Source organism: Schistocerca piceifrons, chromosome 6 (assembly GCF_021461385.2).
Source record: "Schistocerca piceifrons isolate TAMUIC-IGC-003096 chromosome 6, iqSchPice1.1, whole genome shotgun sequence".
Classification (NCBI taxonomy): Eukaryota; Metazoa; Arthropoda; class Insecta; order Orthoptera; family Acrididae; genus Schistocerca; species Schistocerca piceifrons.
Genome location: NC_060143.1, coordinates 2,064,264 through 2,089,587, shown reverse-complemented (window position 1 = coordinate 2,089,587; position 25,324 = coordinate 2,064,264). Strand labels below are relative to the sequence as shown.

Below are 25,324 nucleotides of genomic sequence, written 5' to 3'. Positions count from 1 at the left end.
GAAGCTCAGTAATTGTGGTGGCTGCATGTCACTTCTATTTCAGTGTGAAACACGTGGTGATTTGCATGCCATTGGTTGGAGTTGAAGTTCTCTAAAACTTTAGACATCTTATCTTGGTCTTTTTTCTCTTTACAGAGTGTGGGTTAATGTTACTTTTCATTAATTTGAAACTTTTTCATTTTTCAGATTTAATATTTTTAACGGTACTTGCATGTTATATTTGTATACTGTCACTGCCATCAAAACCACCATGAATCTACCATCTTAGCTTCTCAGTTTCACGTAAAGTCAGCATAATCTACACTGTCACTGACCATGCATGATATTTTCTGTCAGCTTTCGACAAGTGACAGAGTTTCTTAGTTCTGTTAATTGTAGTTGTTACCTGCCAATGTTTTCTTCCTGAATTTAAACAGGAGTTAAATATTTTTGCATGTTTGCATAACCTTACCTGGTTTTTTTCATCGTTTGACAAATTTGTTAAATAGCTCAACATTTTTCCCAAAAGAGAGAGAGAGAGAGAGAGAGAGAGAGAGAGGAAAAAATACTGAAAAAAACAGACCGTTGCAATATTTTTATGTAGTATGTCAGAACTGTTGATTTAACTTAAAAGAAAACAACTGCTCACTCAGTGGTGTGATTAGCATAGCCTTGCCCTGCAGCAAGGGCTCACAATGCCATTATTTCTTACATAAGTTGCTCCTCATGACGTTGAGTCTCCTATCTGAGTGTACAAACTCAGGAAAATGGTTGAAAGTGCCAGGAAGGAATATTGGGCCTTCTATATTGTTTCAGTGTTACAAACATTCAAATAGGATGCTAGTGTCAGTATTAATGAAAATGAAGTGTGTCTTAGAATTTTGAATTGAAGTACAATTTACATGTTTAATATTTGGGTTATAACTCAACACAGCAGTTGCTACATGATGTAAAGTCTGCTACATATATTACATCCTCTGTAACTTTTGAAGCTAATGTTTTGTCAGGTTATGTTTGAATTTGTATTTGTAATAGTTTTGATGGCTTTACCTTTTCTTAAACACGATGCCATCAGTGTCAAAGTGAATCAAGTATTACCCACCGTCAAATTGCTTCTCAGAATATTTCCTTTAGATGTTTACAGGTCACAAACGTGGTTAACATTACAGTTTGTCAGAAACCTTTCTTTCCTTTATCAACTTATGAGAATATAAACTGAACATTACAAAATTAAATATGTATAAAAAACAAAGGTAGTATCTTGACATTTATTTCTTCGTGTAAAATTATTGTATGTAGAAAGTTCAGCATGGAAATTTATAGTGAAGAACCCAATACACAGCAAAAAGTCTCTCAGTGTCTGATACACAAATTGATCAAGTATTGATGTGTCTGATATACTGTCTAAAATGTTATAAGCCCTAGAAATGCTTTAAGTGTAAATTTTGTATTATGAGAATGTCGAAAGAAAAATATTATGCAGTGTCAGGGTACATATATTTGAGAAGAGAGGCTGGTCAGTATGTTAAGGAGTATTGAAAGGAGACCTGGAAATGGACAACATTAGCAAGCAGAAATGAAAGGAAAGAAGATGATGGATATGAATATATTTGTTGCTAGTCAGTATTTCAAGATTTAAGTTCATGTATTACAGTCATTGTTATTCTGTGAATTATTATTATTATTATTATTATTATTATTATTAAATGGGTGAGATGACTACATGTAGTTTCCATGTTCATATTTCATAAAAGGTTTTCACTCAAGTTTCTGGTTTATGTTTTTGATGAATACTAGTGATCATTTGCTTATAATAAATGTATTTAATACTGAAAATGGAATTTATTGTTTTCAGATTCGAGTTTCATTCAGACAACAGATTTCCTATGGAAAGTGCTTGTGATAACTCTTGTGAGCTGTCTGCCCCTTTACATTCTCAAGTTTTTGAGGAAAAAATTTTCACCGCCAAGTTATTCTAAACTTTCATAACTGTCTCGCAGTTATGTTGATCTAAATATAGTCTAAAAATACATCTAATGTATGTCATTGAGAAAGCTCATAATGCCAAAGATTAGTGATATAACATAGTATGTATTTCAGCAGGACAGTTGCAAGAAGCTCAACACAGTTGACTGCATATGTTGTGTATTATATACAGAACTACAGTGTGTTGAGCATTGTAAACCACTTTTTATGTGTGACATTTTGTTTTTCATTGACTGTATAGGTTGTGTTTTAACAGTCACTGTAGTGAGAAACTTTCCATGACTGATTTTCTTAAATTTATTATTTATTAACAGTGGCAAAGTGCCGTAGATGTTTATTATTCTTTCCTTTAAAGTCAAATGTTGCATCACAGAGATAGGTTGAATTTTGCAGCTTAATAATTTAATACATTTTAATCCCTGTAGGGAAAGATCCCTCATATACACACAATTTCAGCCATTAGGCTGACATACATGTTGTTGAAATGAATTTCATATGACGCTCATTATATGTGATAAATGTAAACAAGATATTCATGGCCTTTGGAAGAAGATTTTGACCCAAAGGGATGTACATTCTAGTGAGAGCATTTTTAAAAGTGAAACATTCATTAAGAAATGTCATGGCAATATTTTGTACATATCCAAATAATAATTTTTATATTGTTCAACTAATATTTGCTATATAAACCCATACTAATATATTTATACATACATGTATTTTTTAAAATAAGTTTATCATCCTAAAATAAAAAGTTGAATGTTTGCTAAGTAGTAAATGTAGCAGTGCTTGAATCTGGAATTTAGTTTTTTGAAAATAAGAACGAAGTGTATGTAGAATGTATGACAGTCTTTCATATTTTTGCATAAGAGAACAAGACATGTGATTACTACATAACTGGCCTTTTTTTCGCCATAGTATTTCAGCGTGGTGGCCTTTATGCTTTATGACATGCAAATTATCCCAGCTCGTCTCTCTCTAAAAACCACTGTTATCTCGATTATTTGTAGGCAGGAATTTTGTGATTGCTTGTTGTAGCCTTATCGAGTTATGCAGCACTGTTTATACTTAGTTGTAACTTTACCTAAAAGTTGTGTTCCCTTTTCAACATGCTTCTTTCACATAGTGATTGGAGAATTTTGTGCAATTAAAAAGGGGCCCAGTTTGAAGAGTTATTTGGCAAGGTGGAAAGCATAAATTGTGATTTTTCCACAATTTTTGTATTTTTTTTACTGCAGGCTTTCATTCAGTTGACATTTTTTCCCTTGTGTTGCAGTGCATTCAATAAGTAGTTGATAATTACATATTTTCCATGCAATTAGTATTGCATAGAGAACATTTTAGTAATGTGAGCATCTGAATATAGAACTGTGTTTTTGCCTTCACTTATCTTGTAGTCAAAATATATGTACCCTAATTACCAACCTATTGTGAAGTTGAAGCTCACAGCTCATACATTCCCATATTTATGTGGGTGAATTGGTAGTAGTGACATCACAGGTTAGAACAATGAAGCTGTGTTAAAGTCTTATTGCTTTTGACTTTTAAAAAAAGCAAAACTTTCACACAGTTACGTGCCACATCAGAAGCTCCTACATTCATGTAACCGTAATGCATATTCACCAATAACAGCATTTTAATACCAATATTAAGAACTCAAAACTACCAGCTGCATAATTTAAAGTATTTTGAAGGGTTATTGTTTTGCAGGAAATGCTACCTGATCACAAATTAAACAGGATGGACCACTTTATGGGGACACTGTTTGTTGTAGTGACAAATTTCATCAAAATAGCCAGTCTTTTGGTTGTGTGTAAGCATTTTACAACAGATGTATTCTTGCCCTCCATTTGCAAATGCCGTGTATGAGATTTGGCCCACGAGAGACTACTCATGCTACAGATATGTGTACTTACTTACCAGTATGATCTGTTGATGATATCCACCATCAAATCACAATAAATTTGAGTCAGTGTACATGTAAATTCAGCCCTTCCACCAGTCGAAATATATTCTAAATGTCACTTGCCATGATGCAATGTATGATCACTGCCATTTTTGCTTTGGAATGCAAGACCATGTTAAACTCATTGTCACTGTCAATGAGTTAATCAATTTCAATTGCACTTACTACAAATTCACAATGTATCTGTATCTGAGTGGTAAAGGAATTCAAATACAGTTTTATTGTGTTTTTTACTTTGGATCATATTTGTAGTACCCATATACCATTTAATTTGTGGAATAAAGACGTCACTCCTTTTCCAGTATACAGGTGATTTATGATGATGATGAAATCCCATGCTTCTTGACAGCATAGGGGAACGGTGCGGAAGACCTGCACCACCATACTAGGCAAGAGGTGGTGCCATTGACAGGTGATTTAGGCGGAGTTAAAAGAGCACATGTCCATTTAACACTGCCTGTGATTCGTCATTAACTGGAAAGGACTACTACCCTTCTTCCACAAATGAAACAATGTGTAGTTGTTACTCATACAGTCTTAAGTTAAAAATGCATTAACTGGATTTACACCCATTCACCTCTCATGTCTGGATGTAGTACCTTAATAATGTTGTTACCAGTCTCATTTCTTTTCTGCCAGAACACCTTTTTGTGAGCTTATCTACTGCTAATGCTTCATATACAAGGTTATATGGTTTCTGTTTTTACTACCATCCCAAATATTTCATAGACTTGCGTACAATGCCTACACACCGTACCAAAGACCTGAAGACAATTGGGAGTCCATGGATAGCATTACTCAACTCTGTCTCCTGATTAAGAAATGAAGCAAACTATTCAAACGAAATTTTTCCAAGGAACAGTCTTGGAGGTAGAGAATTTACATTTTGTGCTCTTTAACTATGGGCAATTACAATGTCAAATCATTTCAAAATTTCATGTAACAATTACTAACAGTACAGTTTATCACATGCTGTGCAGTGCTCAAAGAACTATTTTCAAGTAGGAGATGATGTGACTTAGTTTCATACAACCGAGAAAGCTATTTCCAGTATCTTATTAAGTTTTTGAACACTAAAAGCTTGCTTGGGACAATAGTGTACAGTGGAGTGACATGTTACAAATCAAATTGTATATGTTTTTGAACCAAGTCATTGTCACAGTTCCCATGAAATTGACAAATCCTATTCTTGATAAAATAACGCTGGACTCCATATTGGTCAGCCACTCACTATAGCAAGGCAGCAGTAAAGTCAGGAATATGCCAATAACTAAATTCTGCAAAAATATAACTGTTTGTTCATTGAACTGCCATTGATGTTTGCAGTTAAAATCCACAGAATTTGTCCAGATTCCATCCTAGGAGGTTAAGTGTTGAAAGGTGGTTATTATCCAATTGTCAAAACCCAAGCAAATTGCTAGATTCTGTAAAACAGTAAGCCGACAGGTGAAACTTGTCAGTTGCTATACTGGGGAATGGTGAACAAAATGCAAGATGCAAGGCTTCATATGAAAGCCATTATAAGGGGGTCAAGCCAAAACACTTAACTTGTCATACTACAGCAGTGTCAAGAAATGATGTACATTCACAACTATTAGACTTCTGTATGTTGATAATTAATATCAAAGATATCGTCATCTCATATTAATCGGCATTTCATAAAGGAAATGGATGCTGATGATTGCAATGTGAGGAAAAGCTGTAGTAACTTTTGCAGTTTGTCCTTTACAGAAACTGTAATCTCCACATATGAATTTAGTAGTTTTGTGGAGAGTCCTTTTTATGCAGGAAATAATCACTTATTCAATTAGCATTACATGGCAGTTGTAGTCATTGGTTGTTTTGTGAATAGTTCCTATAACTGTGTAAGGAATCTTTTCAGTATTTTATATCTGGATGTTTTATCCAGTATTTAAGAAGCTTCTGTTATTTATTATTGTATACAAGTTGTTCATGACTGGAAAATAATTGCAGCAACTCTTTGTTTTAAGCAGTTTCAGAATATATTTTTCTTTTTTGTATTGTTGTACACAAATAATATATCTGCATTTAATTTCATTGAAAAATATTGAATCTCTCTAAATCCATTGGTTGCATAGCAACAAGAGACTGCTTATTTTTGTGTTTACAGAAATTATCATTGTTGTTAGTACAGGAAATGCTTAGTGTTTTATGAGTTACTAACTGTTATTCTTATCAATACTTTTCCACTGTTTGATTTGTGCCAGTTTAGTATTCACATGGCAGATTTACTAGAGCATTTTATGTACTATAAAGCATTTGTAAATGTGCTTACAGAAAATGTGGGGAAATGCCTGAAGGTGTTTATAAAATGTCTTCTTTTCTACATTGTAAATCTCAGATTTTTTATAATCATTTATTCAGGACACAGTTAAAATGCAGCCCCAGTCAAATATAAATTGGTGAGAAGTCCAAGTACACTGTAAGTTTAGGTATTGAAAGCAGTAGCAGTTTTTGCAGCGCACAGATATGACTGAAGTTCATTGCTTTGAAAGCCAGAGAAAGGTGACTGAACATTTTGCAAGAGAAAAACACTTAACCCCATTGCCAAAGAAAGACCTGTTGAGGTTACTCTGTTATGTTTGTATCTTTTGGGTCTGCCGAACTGCTGCTACTTGTCATGCCGGAAGTGGACTTGTTTTGGTTGACATAAAAAAAAAAAAATCTAATTTGTGGACTGCAGGTTTATTATACTTACTTATATGTGATACTTTTGTGAAAATAGAGCCTGGGTTCTACATTTGTTTTGATGCCATATTGAATGTAATGTGACTCTGTTGTTGAAAGAATCAAAAAAATCTTTATCAAGTTGTAATAATAAATAACTTTATTTTAAAACTTTTTCTATTATCTTATTGTAACACCAAGTATTTCTTCTGCCATTCTTGCAATACTGTTATGTATTTCATTTACTTCTTTCTGTGTCAGTGTCCTGCCCATATGCCTGTACACAATACGATAACAGTGACTTTTTAATCCTTTCTTTTTATGGGTGAATTCATCGATCAGGGAAATCTGAAAAAAATAGTATGTAAAAACAGAATAAGTTACCTTTAATGGAAGCAACTATCAAGGTTAATGAGCAAAAGGGTTGAGTTCATTAAAGTGTCATTACTTTATGGGCATTAAAACCCTGTTCTACCAATATCTTGTCCATTATGACATAATTTGATATGCTGTAATGAAATAACTGAAACAAAATTCTTACCTGCTCTATGACATCACCTCCAACAGTTCTTACCAAATCATAGAAATCATTTGGTGTGAATGAATCATCTGAAGGTAACCAGAAACTTATATCATTTGTGCACTGCGGGTATATACTTATTGGCTGAAAAATGAAGGGCAAATTAAACTGTTGTCACCAACAGGGAGAAAATGTTTCATTAGTGGTAGCTTACCTTATATTTTATTTGAGTATCAGGATCTTTCACATTAAACTGTGATAAGAAGCCAGAATCTGAGCTCCAGAAGAGACGAATGTCGGGAATGGAATATAGACACATTGCTAGTCTTTCCAGACCTAATCCAAATGCCCAGCCAATTCGGCCCTTTACTCCTGCTGCAGAATATGAAAGGACAAACTGATTTTATGTGCAATTAGGAGTATGTAAAAAATGATGGTGACTACATACAAATACGATAACAAGGGAATGATTTTTTTTTTTTGGAATTACTAATTAATTTTTCATTTTTACTCTGTAACCATCAAATCTTCACTTTTCAAAATTATGAATTCTGTGCAGAAGAGCTAGTTAGAGTTTATTTTTTAAAAATAACTTACCACTCTCTAGAATTTCGTTCTCCATAATTCCACAGCCCAATATTTCCATCCAGTTGTCATCACGTAATACCTCCAACTCCCAAGATGGGTGTGTAAATGGAAATGTTGTATCTACCCATCTATACTGAAAACCTGCAAAGTATATACTTAGAAGTAAAATAAGTTTCCATCTGATTTCATGTTTCGTACCTGCTTGTTATCAGTACACTTCAGTCAGCTATAGTAGTAATAAAGGAATTAAACTTTTGTTTTAATTTACAAAAAGTCTAATTGAAACAATAATCTGAGCAACAATGAGAATATGATAAGTAGCTTTACTAAACAAATGGATAATAATTTGGAATTTCAACCAAATTATAAGAAGATAATGAAATATGAGCTGGTATAAAAATTTTTTTATACTCTTCAATAATACTGGAAGAGCTAGTACTAAAGGAAATAAGGTTACTGGAAGAAGTAAATGGTAGAGAAAATCAAAAAGTGAATTACTCAATTGAGTATGGGGAAGTGTAGTAAGAATACAATAAATAGTTCCTGCAGTTGAAGCGTCATTCAATGAAAGTTAATGAATGTGGTTAGCTTCTTTTTACAAGAAAGACGAATGAAATAGCATCCATTGCAACACTATATGGCTACAAGAAGTAGTGGTGAGAAGTGTGTTCCATATTGTATTCAGTTATTATACATTGAAACAGTTATGTGCAGTGATTCTCTTACTATTTAAAGATGAATTAATGGTCACAAGTTGCCTTTTGCGATTCTTCTCTGTGTATAGCTACAGTCTTAACTTTCTTCAATAAATTCAAATACTGAGAAATTTTCTTCAAAATGAAGAGTTGTTTGCATGTCCAGTATCAACTTGAAAAAAATAAAATGCATTTTGTGTGGAGAAAATGATTAGCATGGTTACATGCTGCACTTGTAATCACCTTAAACGGACTCTTGTAATTTGACTGGAAGTCATGTCTAACCCTTTCATACAAGAGTCTTCATATCCGTAAGATTTTACACAGGGGATAAGTAAATATTCAGTGCAGAAATCAAAGGATTTCGAGTTCTATCAACAGATGTATGTTATGTTTAATTCTGACAGGTTAAGATCAATTTTTGAACTCTACTGTATTGGTGATGATGTGACAGTATCAGTCTGACTTATATTCTGCAGTAGTAGTGTCAGGATCTTTGCCAATGAAAGTGATGAAAATCATTTCGTGAAGTGATGAAAATCATTTCGTGAAATAATGATATGCATTTTCAGTTCAGAAGAAAACACATCACCACAGTTACATATGAAAGTTGCTACGAACCATTTCTCCAACAGTCACAAGTGGATAAATGATTCATATTAATTTCCAAAGTATGTCAGCCACAAGATCCACTGCAAACATCACTACGTTCAATAATATCCTACAGGTTGATAGACTTTAGTATGCCTACCCAAGCATCCTGAAAGAATTCAGGAGATGTAATTGCGTGAGATCCCGATCCATCACAAAGTGCCAGCTCACAGGATGGACAATGCACAAGCATTTGTGTCTCAGATACAGACATGACCACATTAACATTAATGTACATATTTGTTCTTATGTGATATCTCCCTCTTCCCTGGATCTCTGAAACCTGATGGGTAAAGTGCTTCTCAACAATCTTCACAAGGAAGGAAATTGTGGATTCTGCACAGCTGCATACAATTCCAAAGAGATTGCTGGCATAGTGCAGCTTATTTGTGTAGTGTGCGTATGTGTCTGCGCACTAGCAAAGAATGAAAGCTCAAAAGCTGAGCTAACATCTTATCTTTTTGCCCATTTGGTGCTCACCAGTACTTCTGTTGGGTGAGTGGTTATCTACATTCAAGGTTTAACTAGCCTTACACATGTATATAAAAAATCTTTCTCTCAGAGTGCAGGAAACAGTTATGAAACTTGGATGTGGATACAAAATGTCCAAACTTTATTAACATATGTAATGTGATAATTTCGAAATTTTATGTCTCCATTCATCCATTTTATTTTTAGTTAAAGACAACTGAACAGAATAAGTACACTATCATGAATCTATATGAGTAAGTACAGCCCTTGTTAGCAGTATCCATTGATTCTTAAGAGGCCTCTGCCTGCTGTTTTAAAAACTACATAAACACTACATATTATTTTCACAGCTCATATGTATACATTAAATCTTAATGAACTTTTTTTGTATTTTTAGACGGTTATCAACACAGTCACAGAGAATAAAACAATGAGAACTGTTTCTTGAGTAAGGCAACAATGGTAAACATTGAGTTATGTCATTTAAATACTCAAATTTTTCCATTTGAGGTTGTATTTTGAGTCTATTACAATCAGTTTTTGAAAACTAGTAAATTCATTAATATTTGCCTTGAACCACATTAGATAAGTGTCATAAAAGAATGTTTATACGGCAGCATACAAAGTACACAACAATCTCCCGATTATCTGGGTGCTTATTATCCTGCTTGCAGATTACCTGGGCACAGTTTGGTAATTTTTGAAAAAATAAAAAGTGATGCATGAAGTTCCGTTACAAGTAAAACAAATATTTTTGATCAGAACATCAATTTCTGATTATGAAGATGTAGAAGACAAAAAGGTCATGACTGATTCAACTGTGGTGCCTACGAACTATGACTTGAGCGCCAAAGCAATGCACATGTAGTGAAGAAAGAGTGTTTGGTAGAATAACAGAATGAAGACGAGTTGATCAAGGAACCCACTATTAAGCACTCCAAGGCACTGAAATGTTGCTAAACTATGCAGTAGAAAACTCATTCAACTAATCTATTGGTTAAAAAGAGAGATATATTTTTATGACAAACTACATTGAGGAATAAATGTATTGGGAGGGAGTAGTCAGTATCCTTAGATTCCTGAACAGACCTCTGCAGGATTTTATTTAGTTGACACCATAAGTAATTCTTATTGCTCATTTTTGGACCCTTAAAACTTTAGGTTACCTTGATGATAGTTCACGTTAACCTATATAATCAAAAGATTGCTGTAGTGTCATTTTTCACTAAATGTTTTAAGACTCTTAAGTACAGCATCCTAACGTTTTGGATTGAGAAGGTGGACAAGTATCAAACACAGAGGGAGCTCTGATTTATGACTCCTTGTACACATTAATAGCTACAAACATCACAACTAGCAATGCTTAATCATAGCAGGTGCTTATGACTAGAGTTTTCATGATGCCAAACTGCTTAACAGACAATACTGCCATGAACTACATTGTTTAGCCCTCCAATATAACCAATTTGACTTCTAATGTTCAATATTCAATGTTTCTATATCATTCCTCAATTAATATTTTTAAATACTTATGTAAATTTCAACAGCTTTGTTGGCCTTGACAATTCCTACCTGATCCAAACAGAGTTTCTGCTAATCCTTCAAGTGTCTGTTTCAATTCATGTTCCATGTGTTTTGTAGCTGCCAAGGTATGGCACGCTTGCTTGGCTGCAGTTCTCTGACTTTTCTTTTCAAATACTGCCTGCATACTTCCTTCGTGTCTGAAAACCTGAAGAGAATCATACAATTAAATTATTATACTGGTTAGGTTGGGAGCCTACAATCTCCGATTTAAAAGAAAGAGTATTTTTTAATGATCATAAACAAATTTTAAAGTTGGTTTACAGTGTTACATTCAGAAACTAGCATCTGAGGAACTATGTTTCTGCAGTTTAAAAAAATAAATAAATGAAAAGAGGTGTGAAAAGAGGTACTGACAGATGGTTGCAAGAAATTGAGCTGTCACATTGTATGAAGTAGCAGTAATTATAACAAAATGTACAAGTTTTTTCTCCTTCCTTCAACACCTATGTAAAGACAACAACCCATAGGTTGGTTTCAGTACAATAATTCTATACTATGTACAATACTACTGGAAGTGGTATAACTGTGGATCTTTGGTCTTGTAATCTGACACATACCCACTTACATCTCCAAGTTGTATACACAACACCAAAAAGGAAGAACAGCTTGTGAATGGAGGAAGATCCACATGAATAGAAAATTAGAGAAAAGTACTTTTCCTGACAAAGGCACCATAACCATTTTCTATTTATTCTAGTATTCATCACTGATTAGAATGGATATAGTGATATAGTCTTGCATTTGTTTCTATACTTTGTCATCTCTTTGTTGTGAGCATGTACGGTTGTCAACACTTTGTGCCTTATATTTGTGTTTGTGTCATTATCTATAGCCTTTCTCTCCTACACTGTTCACTGTATTAATTAGTATTTAACCGGTCTTATTAACCTCTCCATTCTTGTGCAACATATCCTGCCTTACTTAAATCATTTTACGCAGTCTGGCTGCCCAATTAATACTATTCTTTTACTTAGCATACTGTACCTCTGATCTGTTCCAGATATGAACTCTAGCTGGTCATTGTTCTCAGCCCTGTCTTTCTTTTCTTTACACTAGTCTGAATTCTGTGCTGAAAGGTTGTCCCTCCTGAAAATTTTAACTTTCATATAATTGTGCTTGTCTGCAACTTGACGTGTCTTCTTCACTGTAAGTAGCAATCTAACTTATCCTACATCTACACTCTGCAAACCACCATGAGATTCATGGCAGAGGGTACATCCCATTGTACCAGTTATTAGGTTTCTTCTTAGTCCATTCACATATGGTGCTTGGGAAGAATGATTGATTGAATCCCTTTGTTCATGCAGTAATTATTCTAATTTTGTCTTCAAGATTCCTCTGTGAGTGATATGTAGGGGGTTGTAGTATATTCCTACAGCACCCATTTAGAGCTGGTTATTGAAAACCTTGCTAATAGACTTTCTCGGGATAGTTTACACCTATCTTCAAGAGTTCAGTATTTCTGCGACACTCTCTCACGGATTAAACAAACCTGTAATCCTTCATGCTGCCCTTCCTGAATACGCTCAATATCCTTGATTACACTTCCCCAGTATTCTACCAACAAACCAAAGTCTACCTGCTTTACCTACAACTGAACCTATATGATCATTCCCTTTCATGTGCCTGCAAAGTGTTACACCAGGTATTTGTAAGAGTTGGCCAATTCGAAGTGACTCACAGTTATTATAGTCATGGGATACTATGTTTTCTTCATTTTTTTAAGTGCAAAATTTGACATTTTTGAACACTTAAAGCAAGTTGCCAATCTCTGCACCACTTTGAAATTTTTATTTATTTATTTACATGCCAAGTTTCGTAGGACCAAATTGAAGAGCAAATCTCCAAGGTCATTGAACGCGTCAGTACATGAAATTACAACATAAAAGTAATAACAGATAAAAATAAAATGTTTATGAACTCAAAAAAGTCAAGCCATAAGTAAACGCAACACACAATGTAACAAAAGAATCAGCTTAATTTTCCAAGGAACTCCTCAACAGAAGAGAAGGAAGGAGTAGCCAACAAGGAAACTCTTCAGTTTTGATTTGAAAGTGTGTGGATTATTGCTAAGATTTTTGAATTATTGTGGTAGCTTATTGAAAATGGATGCAGCGGTATACTGCACCCCTTTCTACACAAGAGTTAAGGGAGTTCGGTCTAAATGTAAGTTGGATTTCTGCCGAGTATTAACTGAGTGAAAGCTGCTTATTCTTGGGAATATATTGTTAACAAGCAACGACAGTAAAGAATATATAGAGAGAGAGAGAGAGAGAGAGAGAGAGAGAGAGAGAGAGAGAGAGGGTCAATGTCAAAATATCCAAACTGGTAAACAGCGGTGGACAAGAGGTTCGCGAACTGACGCTGCTTATTGCCCGAACTGCCCATTTCTGAGCCAAAAAATCCTTTCAGAGTGGGAAGAGTTATCCCAAAATATAATATTATATGACATAAGCAAATTAAAATAAGCAAAGTAGACTAATTTTCGTGTCGAACGATCACTTACTTCAGATACCATTCGAATAGTAAAAATGGCAGCATTAAGTCTCTAAATGAGATCCTGAACGTGGGCTTTCCACAACAGTTTACTATCTATATGAACACCTCGAAATTTGAACTTTTTAGTTTCACTAATCATATGAGAAATGAGTCGGAGTACCTGTGTTGAGGATGCACAACATTTGAGATGTTAGGAGGCTCTCCAAAATTCGACCTCGAGTGCAAAGAGAAGTGGAGCTCCACAGGACATGATGGGCATTGAAGTCTCCCAGGAGAAGAAATGGGCGGGGGAGTTGGTCGATAAGATCTGTGAGAGCGTCTAAGGTCATTGCATCCAGAGGGGGTAAATAAAGGGAGCAAACGGTAAGCCTCCGAGGTGAATGAATTTCAACTGCAACTGCTTGCAGGTCAGTATCCAGGGGTAGAGCAGAGGAGTGGTGGTCATCATTGACAAACACGGTGACTCCGCCTTTGGCCCTTTCTCCAGTCAGGTCATCTTCGCGATAGGATGTATAGCCCCTTAGTACAGGAGCATCAGATGGTTTGAAATGCGTTTCCTGTAAACACAAGCACAGGGGGTGTTGCCGTGCTAGGAGGTTCAGTTCCTCCACATGTGCCCGGAATCCATTCATGTTCCACTGTATAATGGGAGCCATGTATCAGGGTGGGAGTACCTTCATTCTCACTTTCTGTCGGGGAGGAGAGCCCACAACAGGTGGAGGCTCAGTTTTGGCGCTAGATGATTGCCCCAGTCTGACATCAACCTCCATCGCCTCAGAAGAAGAGTTGAGAGAGACATCAGAGAGAATGACATCCACATCAGCAGACTGTATAACTTCAGTCTCCTTTAGTGGGCGAGTCTTCACCTTTGTCGTTGGCTTCGATTTTCTGGCCTGAGGTGGCATTGGAGCCAAAACCTCAGAAGCAGTAGGGGTTGTAGCAGCGCTGAGCAGTGCACAAGGCTGGACCCGGGAAGGGGCAGGAAGTACCATGATGTCAGCTACCACAGCCTGGTCAGAAGGCCGGGGGGGAGCAGCAGGCTTCACAGGAATGGCAGCAGCACACGTACATTGACAAACGCAGGTGCTAGTGCTGACAGTAGCAACCTCCGTTTGTGTAGCGGCATCGGTTTTCAAGACTGGCTGTTTGAGAACGGAAGAAAAGGAAGCAGCGAACGTGGGCGGATGCATGGACTTGTAAATTTTTTTCGCCTCACCATACGGGATGCGTTTTTAAGTTCCTGGATCTTCCGTCCCTCAAGGAAAACTCTGCAATCCCTACTCCACAAAGGGTGATCCCCAGACCAGTTGACACACTTGGGAGGAGAGGAGCAACCAACTCCCTCATGGGCGGCTTTACCACAATTCCCGCAAGTGGCTTCCCCTCTACAGCCGAGAGTAGTGTGTCCAAAGTGTTGGCATTTAAAATACCGCATGGGGTTGGGGTAATAAGGCCGTACACTGAGACGTAGCAAACCTGCCTTCACATGCTCTGGCAATTTGGTGCTGTTAAATATAAGGATAAATGAGTCAGTCTTTATGAGAGTACCATCCACCCGTTTCATAACGTGTTGCACGTCGACAATTCCTTCCCGGAACCATTCAGCCTTCAGTTCGTCTTGGGGAATGTCAACGAGATCTCTGCAAGTCACAACACCCTTGCTGTAGTTCAAGGTGTTGTGAAATTCAGTCTCTATCGCAAACTCCCCAAGAAATTGCGCCTTCTGAAGGTTCTGGACTTGCTGGAAGCTAGATGTTTCAACCAACTAGGTGCCATTTTTTCGCAAGCGCTTGATAGACTTTAATGTGCCAGCAATACCTTCTAAGCCCTTCTGGATATAAAATGGCGAAACTTTTTCGAAACTCCCATCTTTTCTTTTAATTATGAGAAACACATTCTGCGAAGCAGTTTGCATTCTGTTACGAGTAACTGAATCAGGAGGACTGGCTACATGAGCCCTCTTGTTGGATTGGGTGTTAGAACCCACCAGCGGTCCACCCTTTCCACTGGCAGGAGAAGAATAAAAGTTCGAGGGTTCCATCTCGGTCCCACGAGCAGCTAGGGAACTAGAAGTCCACCTAGACAGAGCCCCACGTGCCTAGGTAAGCCTTATACAACTGAGGTGCGGCAGGTTCCCCAGAGGTTGCCCACTAACGACTGTTCCACCTCAACAGCCATGCATCTCATTGGCGCGCAGCACACCTTGAGATTGAGGGGTTGTTTAAAGAGGTTTATTCCATCCTCGCGATCCGGGCGGTCAAGCCAATATCCCCACTCCCTGAGACACACAAGATTCCACCGCCGCGCCGCACGGTGGTCGCTGAAGTATGCCCAGAGCTTACGGTGACAGAGGACTGGCGGCGCTTTCCAGTCCCCAGCTCAGGAACCCCGGGATCGCCTAGCCCGTACCCAGCAAATGAATGCTGAGCCCCTGGGGGCAGGATCTCGCTAGAATTCCCACTGGGTTCCCCACTGCATTCCCCCCCCCCCCCCCCCCCCCAAATGAAAATACTTTGAACAAATCCCACTACTCACAAACCTACAACAGAGCCCACACTTCTCACGCGTGGTAAAATTTTTACAGTTATCTTATCAAGATCTGACTGAATATTTATGCAGCTCCTTTCAGACAGTACTTCATTATAGATAACTGCATCATCTGCAAAAAGCCTGATTTTACTATTAATATTGTCTGCAAGGTCATTAATGCTTTTCTGAAACCAAGAAACCCAGCATCTACCAGACTGCCTTGATCGAAAGCTTTCAGTACGTCATGTGAGAAAAGTGCGAGTTTGGTTTCACATTATCGATATTTTCGAAAACCATGCTGGTCAACATTGAGGAGGTCATTCTCTTCAAGATACCTCAACACGTTTGAGCTCTGAACATGTTCTAAGATTCTACAACAAATCGATTCAAGGATATTGGAAGGTAGTTTTGGGGATCACTTCTACTGCCCTTCTTGTAGATGGGTGTCGACTGTGCCTTTTTCCAAGAACTGGGCAGGTTGTTTTTGTTCAAGAGATCTATGATAGATTATAGTTAGAAGAGGGGCTAACTCAGCCACAAATTCAGTATAGTATCTGACAGGGGTTCCATCAGACCCTGGAGTTTTGTTCAATTTTAATGATTTCAGCTGTTTCTCAGCACCACTGACACTAGTACCTATTTCAGTGGAATGAGGCTTAGATTGGGGCAATTCACCTGGGTTTTCCTTTATAAAGGAACATTTTAAAACAGTTAAGCATTTCAGCTTTTGCTTCACTACCCTCAATTTAAATTCCTGTCTCATTCACTACGGACTGAACACTAACTTTGGTCCCACTAACAGCCTTTGCATACGACCAGAATTTCTTTGAGTTCTGTGAAAGATCACTTAACAATATTCTGCTATGGTAGTCACTGAAGGCATCACATATAACTCTCTTGACAACCAAATGCCTTTCATTCAGCATCTCTCTTCTGCAGCCGTGTACTTTGTTTTACACCTATTATGCAGTAATCTCTGTTTCTTCAAAAGTTTCTTAACAGTACTGTCTGCCACAGAGGTTTCCTTCTAATACGAATTGTTCTGATGGGTACATATCTATCTAGTGCATGATCTACTATTCTTTTAAACCTGAGACAGAGATCCTCTTCATGTTCCTGCCCTGTGCTGAAAGTTTCAAGTTCTTCATTGAGATATGGCACTACGGATTTTTCATCCAGTTTATTAAATGTATACAGGGTGTTACAAAAAGGTACGGCCAAACTTTCAGGAAACATTCCTCACACACAAATAAAGAAAAGATGTTATGTAGACATATGTCTGGAAATGCTTAATTTCCATGTTAGAGCTCATTTTAGTTTCGTCAGTATGTTCTTCCACCTACGCTCAACGGAGCACGTTATCATGATTTCATACGGGATACTCCACCTGTGCTGCTAGAACATGTGCCTTTACAAGTACGACACAACATGTGGTTCATGCACGATGGAGCTCCTGCACATTTCAGTTGAAATGTTCGTACTCTTCTCAACAACAGATTCGGTGACCGATGGATTGGTAGAGGCGGATCAATTCCATGGCCTCCATGCTCTCCTGTCCTCAACCTTCTGGACTTTCATTTATGGGGGCATTTGAAAGCTCTTGTCTACGCAAACCCGGTACCAAATGTAGAGACTCTTCGTGCTCGTATTGTGGACGGCTGTGATACAATACGCCACTCTCCAGGGCTGCATCAGCGCATCAGGGATTCCATGCGACGGAGGGTGGATGCATGTATCCTCGCTAACGGAGGACATTTTGAACATTTCCTGTAACAAAGTGTTTGAAGTCTCCCTGGTACGTTCTGTTGCTGTGTGTTTCCATTCCATGATTAATGTGATTTGAAGAGAAGTAATAAAATGAGCTCTAACATGGAAAGTAAGCGTTTCCGGACACATGTCCACATAACATATTTTCTTTCTTTGTGTGTGAGGAATGTTTCCTGAAAGTTTGGCCGTACCTTTTTGTAAAGTATATCTTTCTGCTTGTTTCAGTTGTCCTTTGTACTTTGGTAATCATTGTTGCCACAACCGCGTCATGGTGCTGATACCAGTTTCAATGTGGACATCCTCACAGATCCAATATATTTCCATCATGAGTGTGGTTCCTAACTATCTGATCTAGGTAGTTTTTAGAGAAGCATTTAGTACCGTTACACAGAATGTCTTAACAAGCCCACCAATAACAAAACTGTAATTTTTCAATTAATTGTTGCATGAAAGTTTCCACAATGATTACAGTATGATTGGGAAACTTACATACAAGCGATGTGAGGTGTTCTCTAAATTTTTTGGTTAGATGAGGAGATGAGTGTGGTGGGCGATAGAAGGATCCAATTATTTATGCCCCCCGCCCCCCCTCCCGATATTGAGTCTTGCCCAAACAATCTCACATGAAGCTTCAATTTCTATCTTGGTGAATTTGAGTTTCTCGTCTACTGAGATAAATACACCACCTCCATTCCCCATCTGTCTATCCTTTTTATGTGCACTTAAATTTTACCCAAAAGTCTCACTGCTATAACTTTCAGATTTTAACAGCTTTCTGTACCTAGTATTATGTAAGCTTCACTGTTTTTCATGAGCTCTTCAAACTGTTGGCACTTTGTTGCAAACGCTTTGCCAGTTACCATTAGGATTTTAATACTCTCACCTGTGCAGGCATTTCTTTCGTCCTTACACTGATACTTCTGGGTTTCCTACAGCTATCATCATCTGGATGAGTTGCCTAATCTAAAATATCCAATGTGCACCCTACATACAGTCAGCTGCCTGAGTATCGGCTTCTGATGTGTAGTGCACAACTGACCCATTTTGGGGGATCCACAGTTCTCAACTCTATGGTGCAAGTCCAGGAAGTCACAGCCTAGCTGTCACAGAATTTTCAACGTCTCTGGTTCATTCCTCCCACTTGACTCAGAACCATAGGGCCACGATCAGTTCTGGGGACAATGCTGCAAATTATGAGCATCAATGAAACTCCACGCACAAGGCTTGTCTTCCCAACCTTCTCTGCCAGTCGCAGTAATGACCCAAGAATGACCTCGGGGCTCAGGCAACAGCACTATTTGTTCCAATGAGCACCACAATTTGCAGTTGGTTGCACACTGTTCCCTCAAAGGCAGCTGGAATACGTCTTCAACATGTTGAATGGGGACCCCAGGCATACACACTGACTGCACCTGGTGCTCTTTCCTTGCTGTCATTTCCCTAAGGGGTACCATCATTCGCCATATGTTTGAACTGTCGACGATTAATGGACCTCTATCCTGTTGTGTTTGCCTCCTCCTGACACCAGAAAAACAGCTTTCCCCAAAACAGGTGAAGTGTGTCCCGCTGGCTCAGTTTCAGTGAAAGACAGCATATCAAACTTATTGGTCAGGGGGAATGGTACAACACCCTGAGTCCTCCCTGGTCCCCGTCCACCCTGTACAGGATGCCTAGATCTACCATTAACATGCCACTTGCAGTCAAGTGTATGAGTAATGACAAATCTTTTACTTTCTGCACAGGAGACACGACTCATGGGAGGGAGGGGATAGTAACTGGGGTACCTCTGCTACCGGTATGACAGGTACTCGACTCTCGGGAACTCTTCCAACACACCAATTTGCAGCAGCTGCCAATCGTTTGACAGTAGTCAGGGCGATTTCCAGCTTCTTATGAACGTCAACCGACTCTTCCCATGTTCGAGAACAGCATTCACAGTGAAACTGCATTTTGGCTGGTGCAATGTATTACAAAGCAGTGAACAAATAGCTTTAAATTACACCTACTGATTGTCTGTCAATCTGCTGAGCTAAAAATTTGGTAACTACCTATAAGAATTTAACCAAATGCACAAAACAAGATTTCTACTAATGCAAGACAATGAAGAAGCTTGCACAGAACAGACTAATGTGGAGAACTGCATCAAACCACTGTTGCATCTATAATGTCGTGCATGTTTATGCACTAAAATCTTGCCTTATTAGTTTTTTCACAATCATCTGTGCACTTGGTTTTGAAGACATTAAGCATTAACTGCCAATCTCTGTACTTAACTCACATTCCATTAATTTTTCATTTCTCATTGCATTTCACGCTGCTGAAGATTTTCTTCATGACCCATAAATGCTGTTTGACTTCTGAAACTGATATTAAAAACTATGTACTTTTGTGAGTTTAAAAAGTTATTCATACACCAGTGACATGGAATGCATGAAGGGACACTGAATTAGATGTTAGCCATTACATGTCCATCACATTGATTAGTTTACAGAATCATACACTAAAGCTTGTTAAAAATACACTGAAATCTTTCTGTCCAAAACTATGTTTTTAATGTTGTTTAGTAGTCCCTATTGTATTCTGTAAATGTTTTAATGCTTATCACCACCAAGTTGAAGCAGATTACATTTGGCTTTTCTCATCCTCAAAGCAGGTCTGAGCAACCTGCCCTACCTTTTAACCTTCCCCAACACAATACCCTTCTCTCCTCCCTGAAGAATAAGCTAATAATTCAGTACGCTAGTCATGTATTTTTATGCTTGTTTATCAAGAGTATTAAATATTTTGCCTCCTAAATGTAAGTACTGGGCAGAAATTCTATCTTGTAATTTCATACAGTCACATTTACAAAAAAGTAAGAAGTTAATAACAGGTAAGAAAATCTGGATTCAATAAGCATCAAATTCAATGAGTTCTCTTACTCCAGAGAAAATCACAGCTACAAATAGTAAACAATACACTCACGGGCAATTGTCTTACCAAGGCTTGCAAAGCAAATTATTTGTTTATCAAATGGATGCATTACATGCTGAAGGATACTGTGACCCTGGTAATTAACATTCAGATTAAATAACTACAGGTCACACACATTTTGATCAAGTCTAATGAGTTAAGCCTGACATAGGGAATAAAACTGTGTGCAACCTGTGGCTGTTTTATTTGAATAGAATTGATTTGTGACTTCCATTTTAAGAACATGAGTATAACAATTATTCTTTCAGTTTCGAATATGCTTCTAATAAAAGATGGCAACTTTGTGCTAAAAGTCTGGGCCACCACTGGCCCAATTTTCATAAAAGTGTAGGCCTATCTAAAGTGGTGCCCACTTGAAAGCAAGTAGCACTATAGGTGACTCTCCCTTGTGAGAAACCTGTCAAACAACTTTGACAATGCGTATGACTTCAGCAGTTTTATCTACAACGTCTGTCATACCTGATAACACTAATAAAATTCTGGAAGAATTGGTCATTTACAGTAATCTCAGCAGTAAATGCCTTGACAGTATAGGTTACCAAATTCTAACTCTGGAATGTATTGTATTAATGGCAGCTTATGTAGGATGAAATTGGAATACGAGAAATTTGTAATACAGCAGTTATTAATTATGCATTTCTTTCTCATTTTATTCAACAGGCTCACAGTAACACTGTCATATGACCAAGGAACACCTCATTACACTTCGCAAATAATAATTGAAAATATAATAAGATGTCAATTTTAAATCAAACGCCAAGGAAAAAACAAACCAGGATGACTGACACCGTAACAGTCCTGAATAATACCTACAGAAGCTATACAGAATGAACCAGAACTTCACTGACAAACTTTCAGAGGTGGTAGTATGGACCAAAACAATAAAACTGGCTACTAAACATATGCTTTAAAACACATATCCTAAGAGAGCCATCAACTTTTGTTCAGGAGAGGAGGTGTTTCACAGCAGCAAAGCGGAACAAGTGCTTATAGTTCTGAAGATACAGGCTACATTTTGGAGCCCACATTTATTAGGCGTTTTTTCTCATTTTGGTCCATACTACCATCTCTGAAAGACCATTGGCAGAGTTCTGGTTTACCCTGTATAGCTTCTGTTGGGATGATTCAGTAATGTTACCTGGTCAGTCATCCTAGTCTTTTTTAAAGAACCACTGGTATGCCTGTGGAAAATATGAGTTCATCAAAAGCTAAAATACATGGTTTGTTACTAAAAACTGTCAACACTTACAGAACAAGGTCTATCGAAGGTAACACCTCTGAATAACTTACAAGACTGTGCTCCATATATAAAGTTCATTTCTTTATCTCTTGCTCACTGAATAATGTTTGAAGCAAGTGTCTTTCATTAGTAATAAATCTTGTGAGAAAGTATGAATTGACAAACAACTGCATAAATGGCCTTTACATCAAGTGTTTGAGCTAAAAATATCATCTGTGCCTGAACCAAGTTGCCACAAATAATACCTCATATGACATGCACTAACGAGTGTTCAGAGTAAGCAAGCTTCAGCATGTCACAGACATATATGGTGTGCAGCATTTTATACAAGGAGCTGCACATTTCTGCATTAGATTACAAAAGATACATCACATGACAGAGCTACCCATGTATCTTCAGTCCTAGGAATCTTGTACGTCTATTTTTCTTGTCAGTATTGTAAGAAAAATAAACACTCGTTACTGAATGACACGTGCAAATCTGACATACAATCTGTAAAATGTTTCTTCAATCCCTGGTTCTCTACTTCCAAATCAACAGAATATGAAAGACTTCATACTGTTATTGTTTTATACCTGCCTTTTGTGTCTGTCCACTGACAACCTAGGCAACACTGTGTGCAATAGACTGTAATGTCAATTTTTAAGTAAAAGTGTTTCATTTTATTGTATTGTGTTCTGGCTGTTTGTGCTAGATGAAGCATTGCTTACAACTCATTCTTGCAAAAGGAATCTCAGTACAACATTTACAGGTCAGCTGTGTAATAGACGGAGGCCACTTACTCTAGGTTCCTAGTCTATATGCTCACATGAGCTGACATCCTCTGCTCCACACATCCAGACTCTCTTACCACTAATAGTTTAAAAAAATCTGTAAATGTTTTTATGTCTCCTGAGAATCAACTTATCAAAACTGTACTGCAATAAATGTTGACATGACTCCTCAAAGCCTAAAGTCAATTCTACGGCACATTTTAATGTAGAAATAAGAGAGACAAAACAAATTTTTCACTCTACAGCATAATCGTGTACACTGTTCTGAAAGTACCTGGAATATTAAAACTACATGCCACACAAAGACCCATATCCAGAATCTTAATTTTTGCACAAAATGCTCAATTACAAACTGGCAAATGTGAAGAATTAATATATCTGTGATACCAAACCTAACATTTTAAACACGGTTTGTCTCCTCTAGAACTTTAATGTGTTGCATTTGGTACACAGCAAAAATCCATTCCATTATTCACTTGGTTGAGTTACGTATTTATTTACGAATATTGTTACTTCAGAGCAATGAGAAACATAGGCTGGCAAAAACTTCTAAATCTAGCTTCCTCAATATCTATAATTGAGAGCACACAAAAAAGATAATGAAGTACACCATAAATGATTACTATTCAGAGGTTGTGGCTTTTTCCTTTCATTAAGTAATGTCATTCGCATAATTCATTATAATGCAATTCTGTTTGGAGGTATCAATACAGATATATGATTGTGGGAGACAAACACATGCAAAGTAAAGCTTAGTGCTAAATACTGCATACTAGAGTGTGGCAAATTTTTGAAATGGATGTGTTGGACAATACAGAACGGTCTTAAAACCCTTGTATTCCAAATGACTATCGTACATTTTCAATGATGTTACCTATGTTTATTTCATGGTGTAACACTGGTTTTTTTTTTCTTTTTTCCCAACAGAACTGTCAGTGTACGAAAACTACTACATTACTGCATACTCACTTCTTCAGGAGTGCATATCCTGACAGCATCGACTTGGTGAAACGCCGGATAATGTTTTGAATCTATTTCATCTCTACGATATACATCACCTATAATTAGGAAATTGTTTAGACCACTGCCAATAAGTTCAGATTGGTGGGCTGTAGTGTGTGCTCGCAATAAATTGCTTCTGTTTATATAGTAACAATCACTTTTTTGCCGGCTGGGGTGGTCATGTGGGACAAGAAGGCTGTCAAAATTCTGCTCGACGGTAACCACAGGGCTTAAATCATCGAATACGGCGAACAAAGGATTTCCCCTCCGTCCCACGAATGTCTTATACATATAGTTCACAATGCGCTTCTTGACTAAATGCAAAGGATGACCTGGTTGAGAATGTAAGTTTTTTCCTATATAAGAGAGAACTTTGGGTGTTACATTCGTCCACTCATCTCGACTATATGATTTTCCCTTTATTTCGATGTTTGAGAGTGGTTTAGTTTCATTTACTGTAGAAAACGAACATCGTATCGGTGACTTCGGGAAAAAGCTAGCTAATTTTCGCACCATTTCTTGTACGGGACAGAGACACAAACACCACTTCACTTCAACACAACACCTTCCATCCTCTCATAATATGAGAATGAGACTCATATGTTTACATCCCCACCAGCGTTACCAGCTCGGAAAATGAAAACACACCAGAGAAGACTAGCACTAGCAAGCCCGGTTGGCGGTTAGCATTCGATACCTCTTTCGCCATGTAAAGAATGTTGACAGAACAGAAAATATAGTTATATAAAATGTAGTGTAGTTTGAAACCTGAAAGGCGAAACACTTAAAACGGCCCTAGAGACAGGTATTGTTACAATTATACCACATTACGTGGTGGGCGCCATATCGAATATTCACTATACCCGGGCCGCTGAAACATTGCACTTGACGTTTGCGCATGAAGTTGGCAGCGTAACAGAGTAACAAGTGAAGAATGATAGGCGCTAGGCGTTCAACGTGGGGCGCCAGCCAATCACAGCGCAGTGAGCACAGCTGTTACTCACGTGCTGTGACGTCAAAGTTCCCGCGTTGCCGGCTTTGTTTAGTGAATGTGTATACAACGTGAATTGTATGTTGTTTACCGCGTGTTTTCGTTGTACTGTGTGCTATATCGTTGTGACTTTTGTTACGTTGTGAGTGTACATACTTGGAAAATGCCACCGAAAAGACTTCGTTCACTTAGTGACAATCCTTTGCGTCGAGGGGTGCCGCTAAACAGCCAGGCACTGGAGTTATTACGCAGAACTCGTGAGTTTTACGAGCAGGAGAAGAACTACGTAAGCATTCATGGACAGCCATCAATTCCTGCCGACAAAGTGGTGGAACGTACGTCGAAAACTCTTGGTATTAGTGCAAGAACCGTAGTAAGTAAGGGAGTATTACTACAAAACTTGGAAGATACTGAAGTGAGCC

At 37.7% G+C, this 25,324-nt stretch overlaps 2 protein-coding genes across 3 annotated transcripts in view; one reads left to right on the top strand and one right to left on the bottom strand.

Moving 5' to 3' along the window:
• Nucleotides 1-6,790, top strand: part of LOC124803034 (probable phospholipid-transporting ATPase IIB) — a 189,156-nt gene extending 182,366 nt beyond the window's left edge. For both annotated transcript variants that reach the window (XM_047264146.1, XM_047264147.1), the window contains one exon: nucleotides 1,835-6,790. In XM_047264146.1, the coding sequence (XP_047120102.1) occupies nucleotides 1,835-1,968 (134 nt within the window). In that variant the 3' untranslated portion in view covers nucleotides 1,969-6,790. The remainder of the gene's footprint in view (nucleotides 1-1,834) is intronic.
• Nucleotides 6,682-24,619, bottom strand: LOC124803035 (probable phenylalanine--tRNA ligase, mitochondrial). Its single transcript, XM_047264148.1, has 6 exons — nucleotides 23,879-24,619; nucleotides 11,117-11,273; nucleotides 7,737-7,868; nucleotides 7,354-7,514; nucleotides 7,161-7,283; nucleotides 6,682-6,967 (listed from the first exon to the last, which is right to left on the bottom strand). Exons 1-6 carry the CDS (start codon nucleotides 24,425-24,427, stop codon nucleotides 6,800-6,802), a joined length of 1,290 nt encoding a protein of 429 aa, XP_047120104.1. The 5' UTR covers nucleotides 24,428-24,619; the 3' UTR covers nucleotides 6,682-6,799.
• Nucleotides 24,620-25,324: the final 705 nt, after the last annotated feature.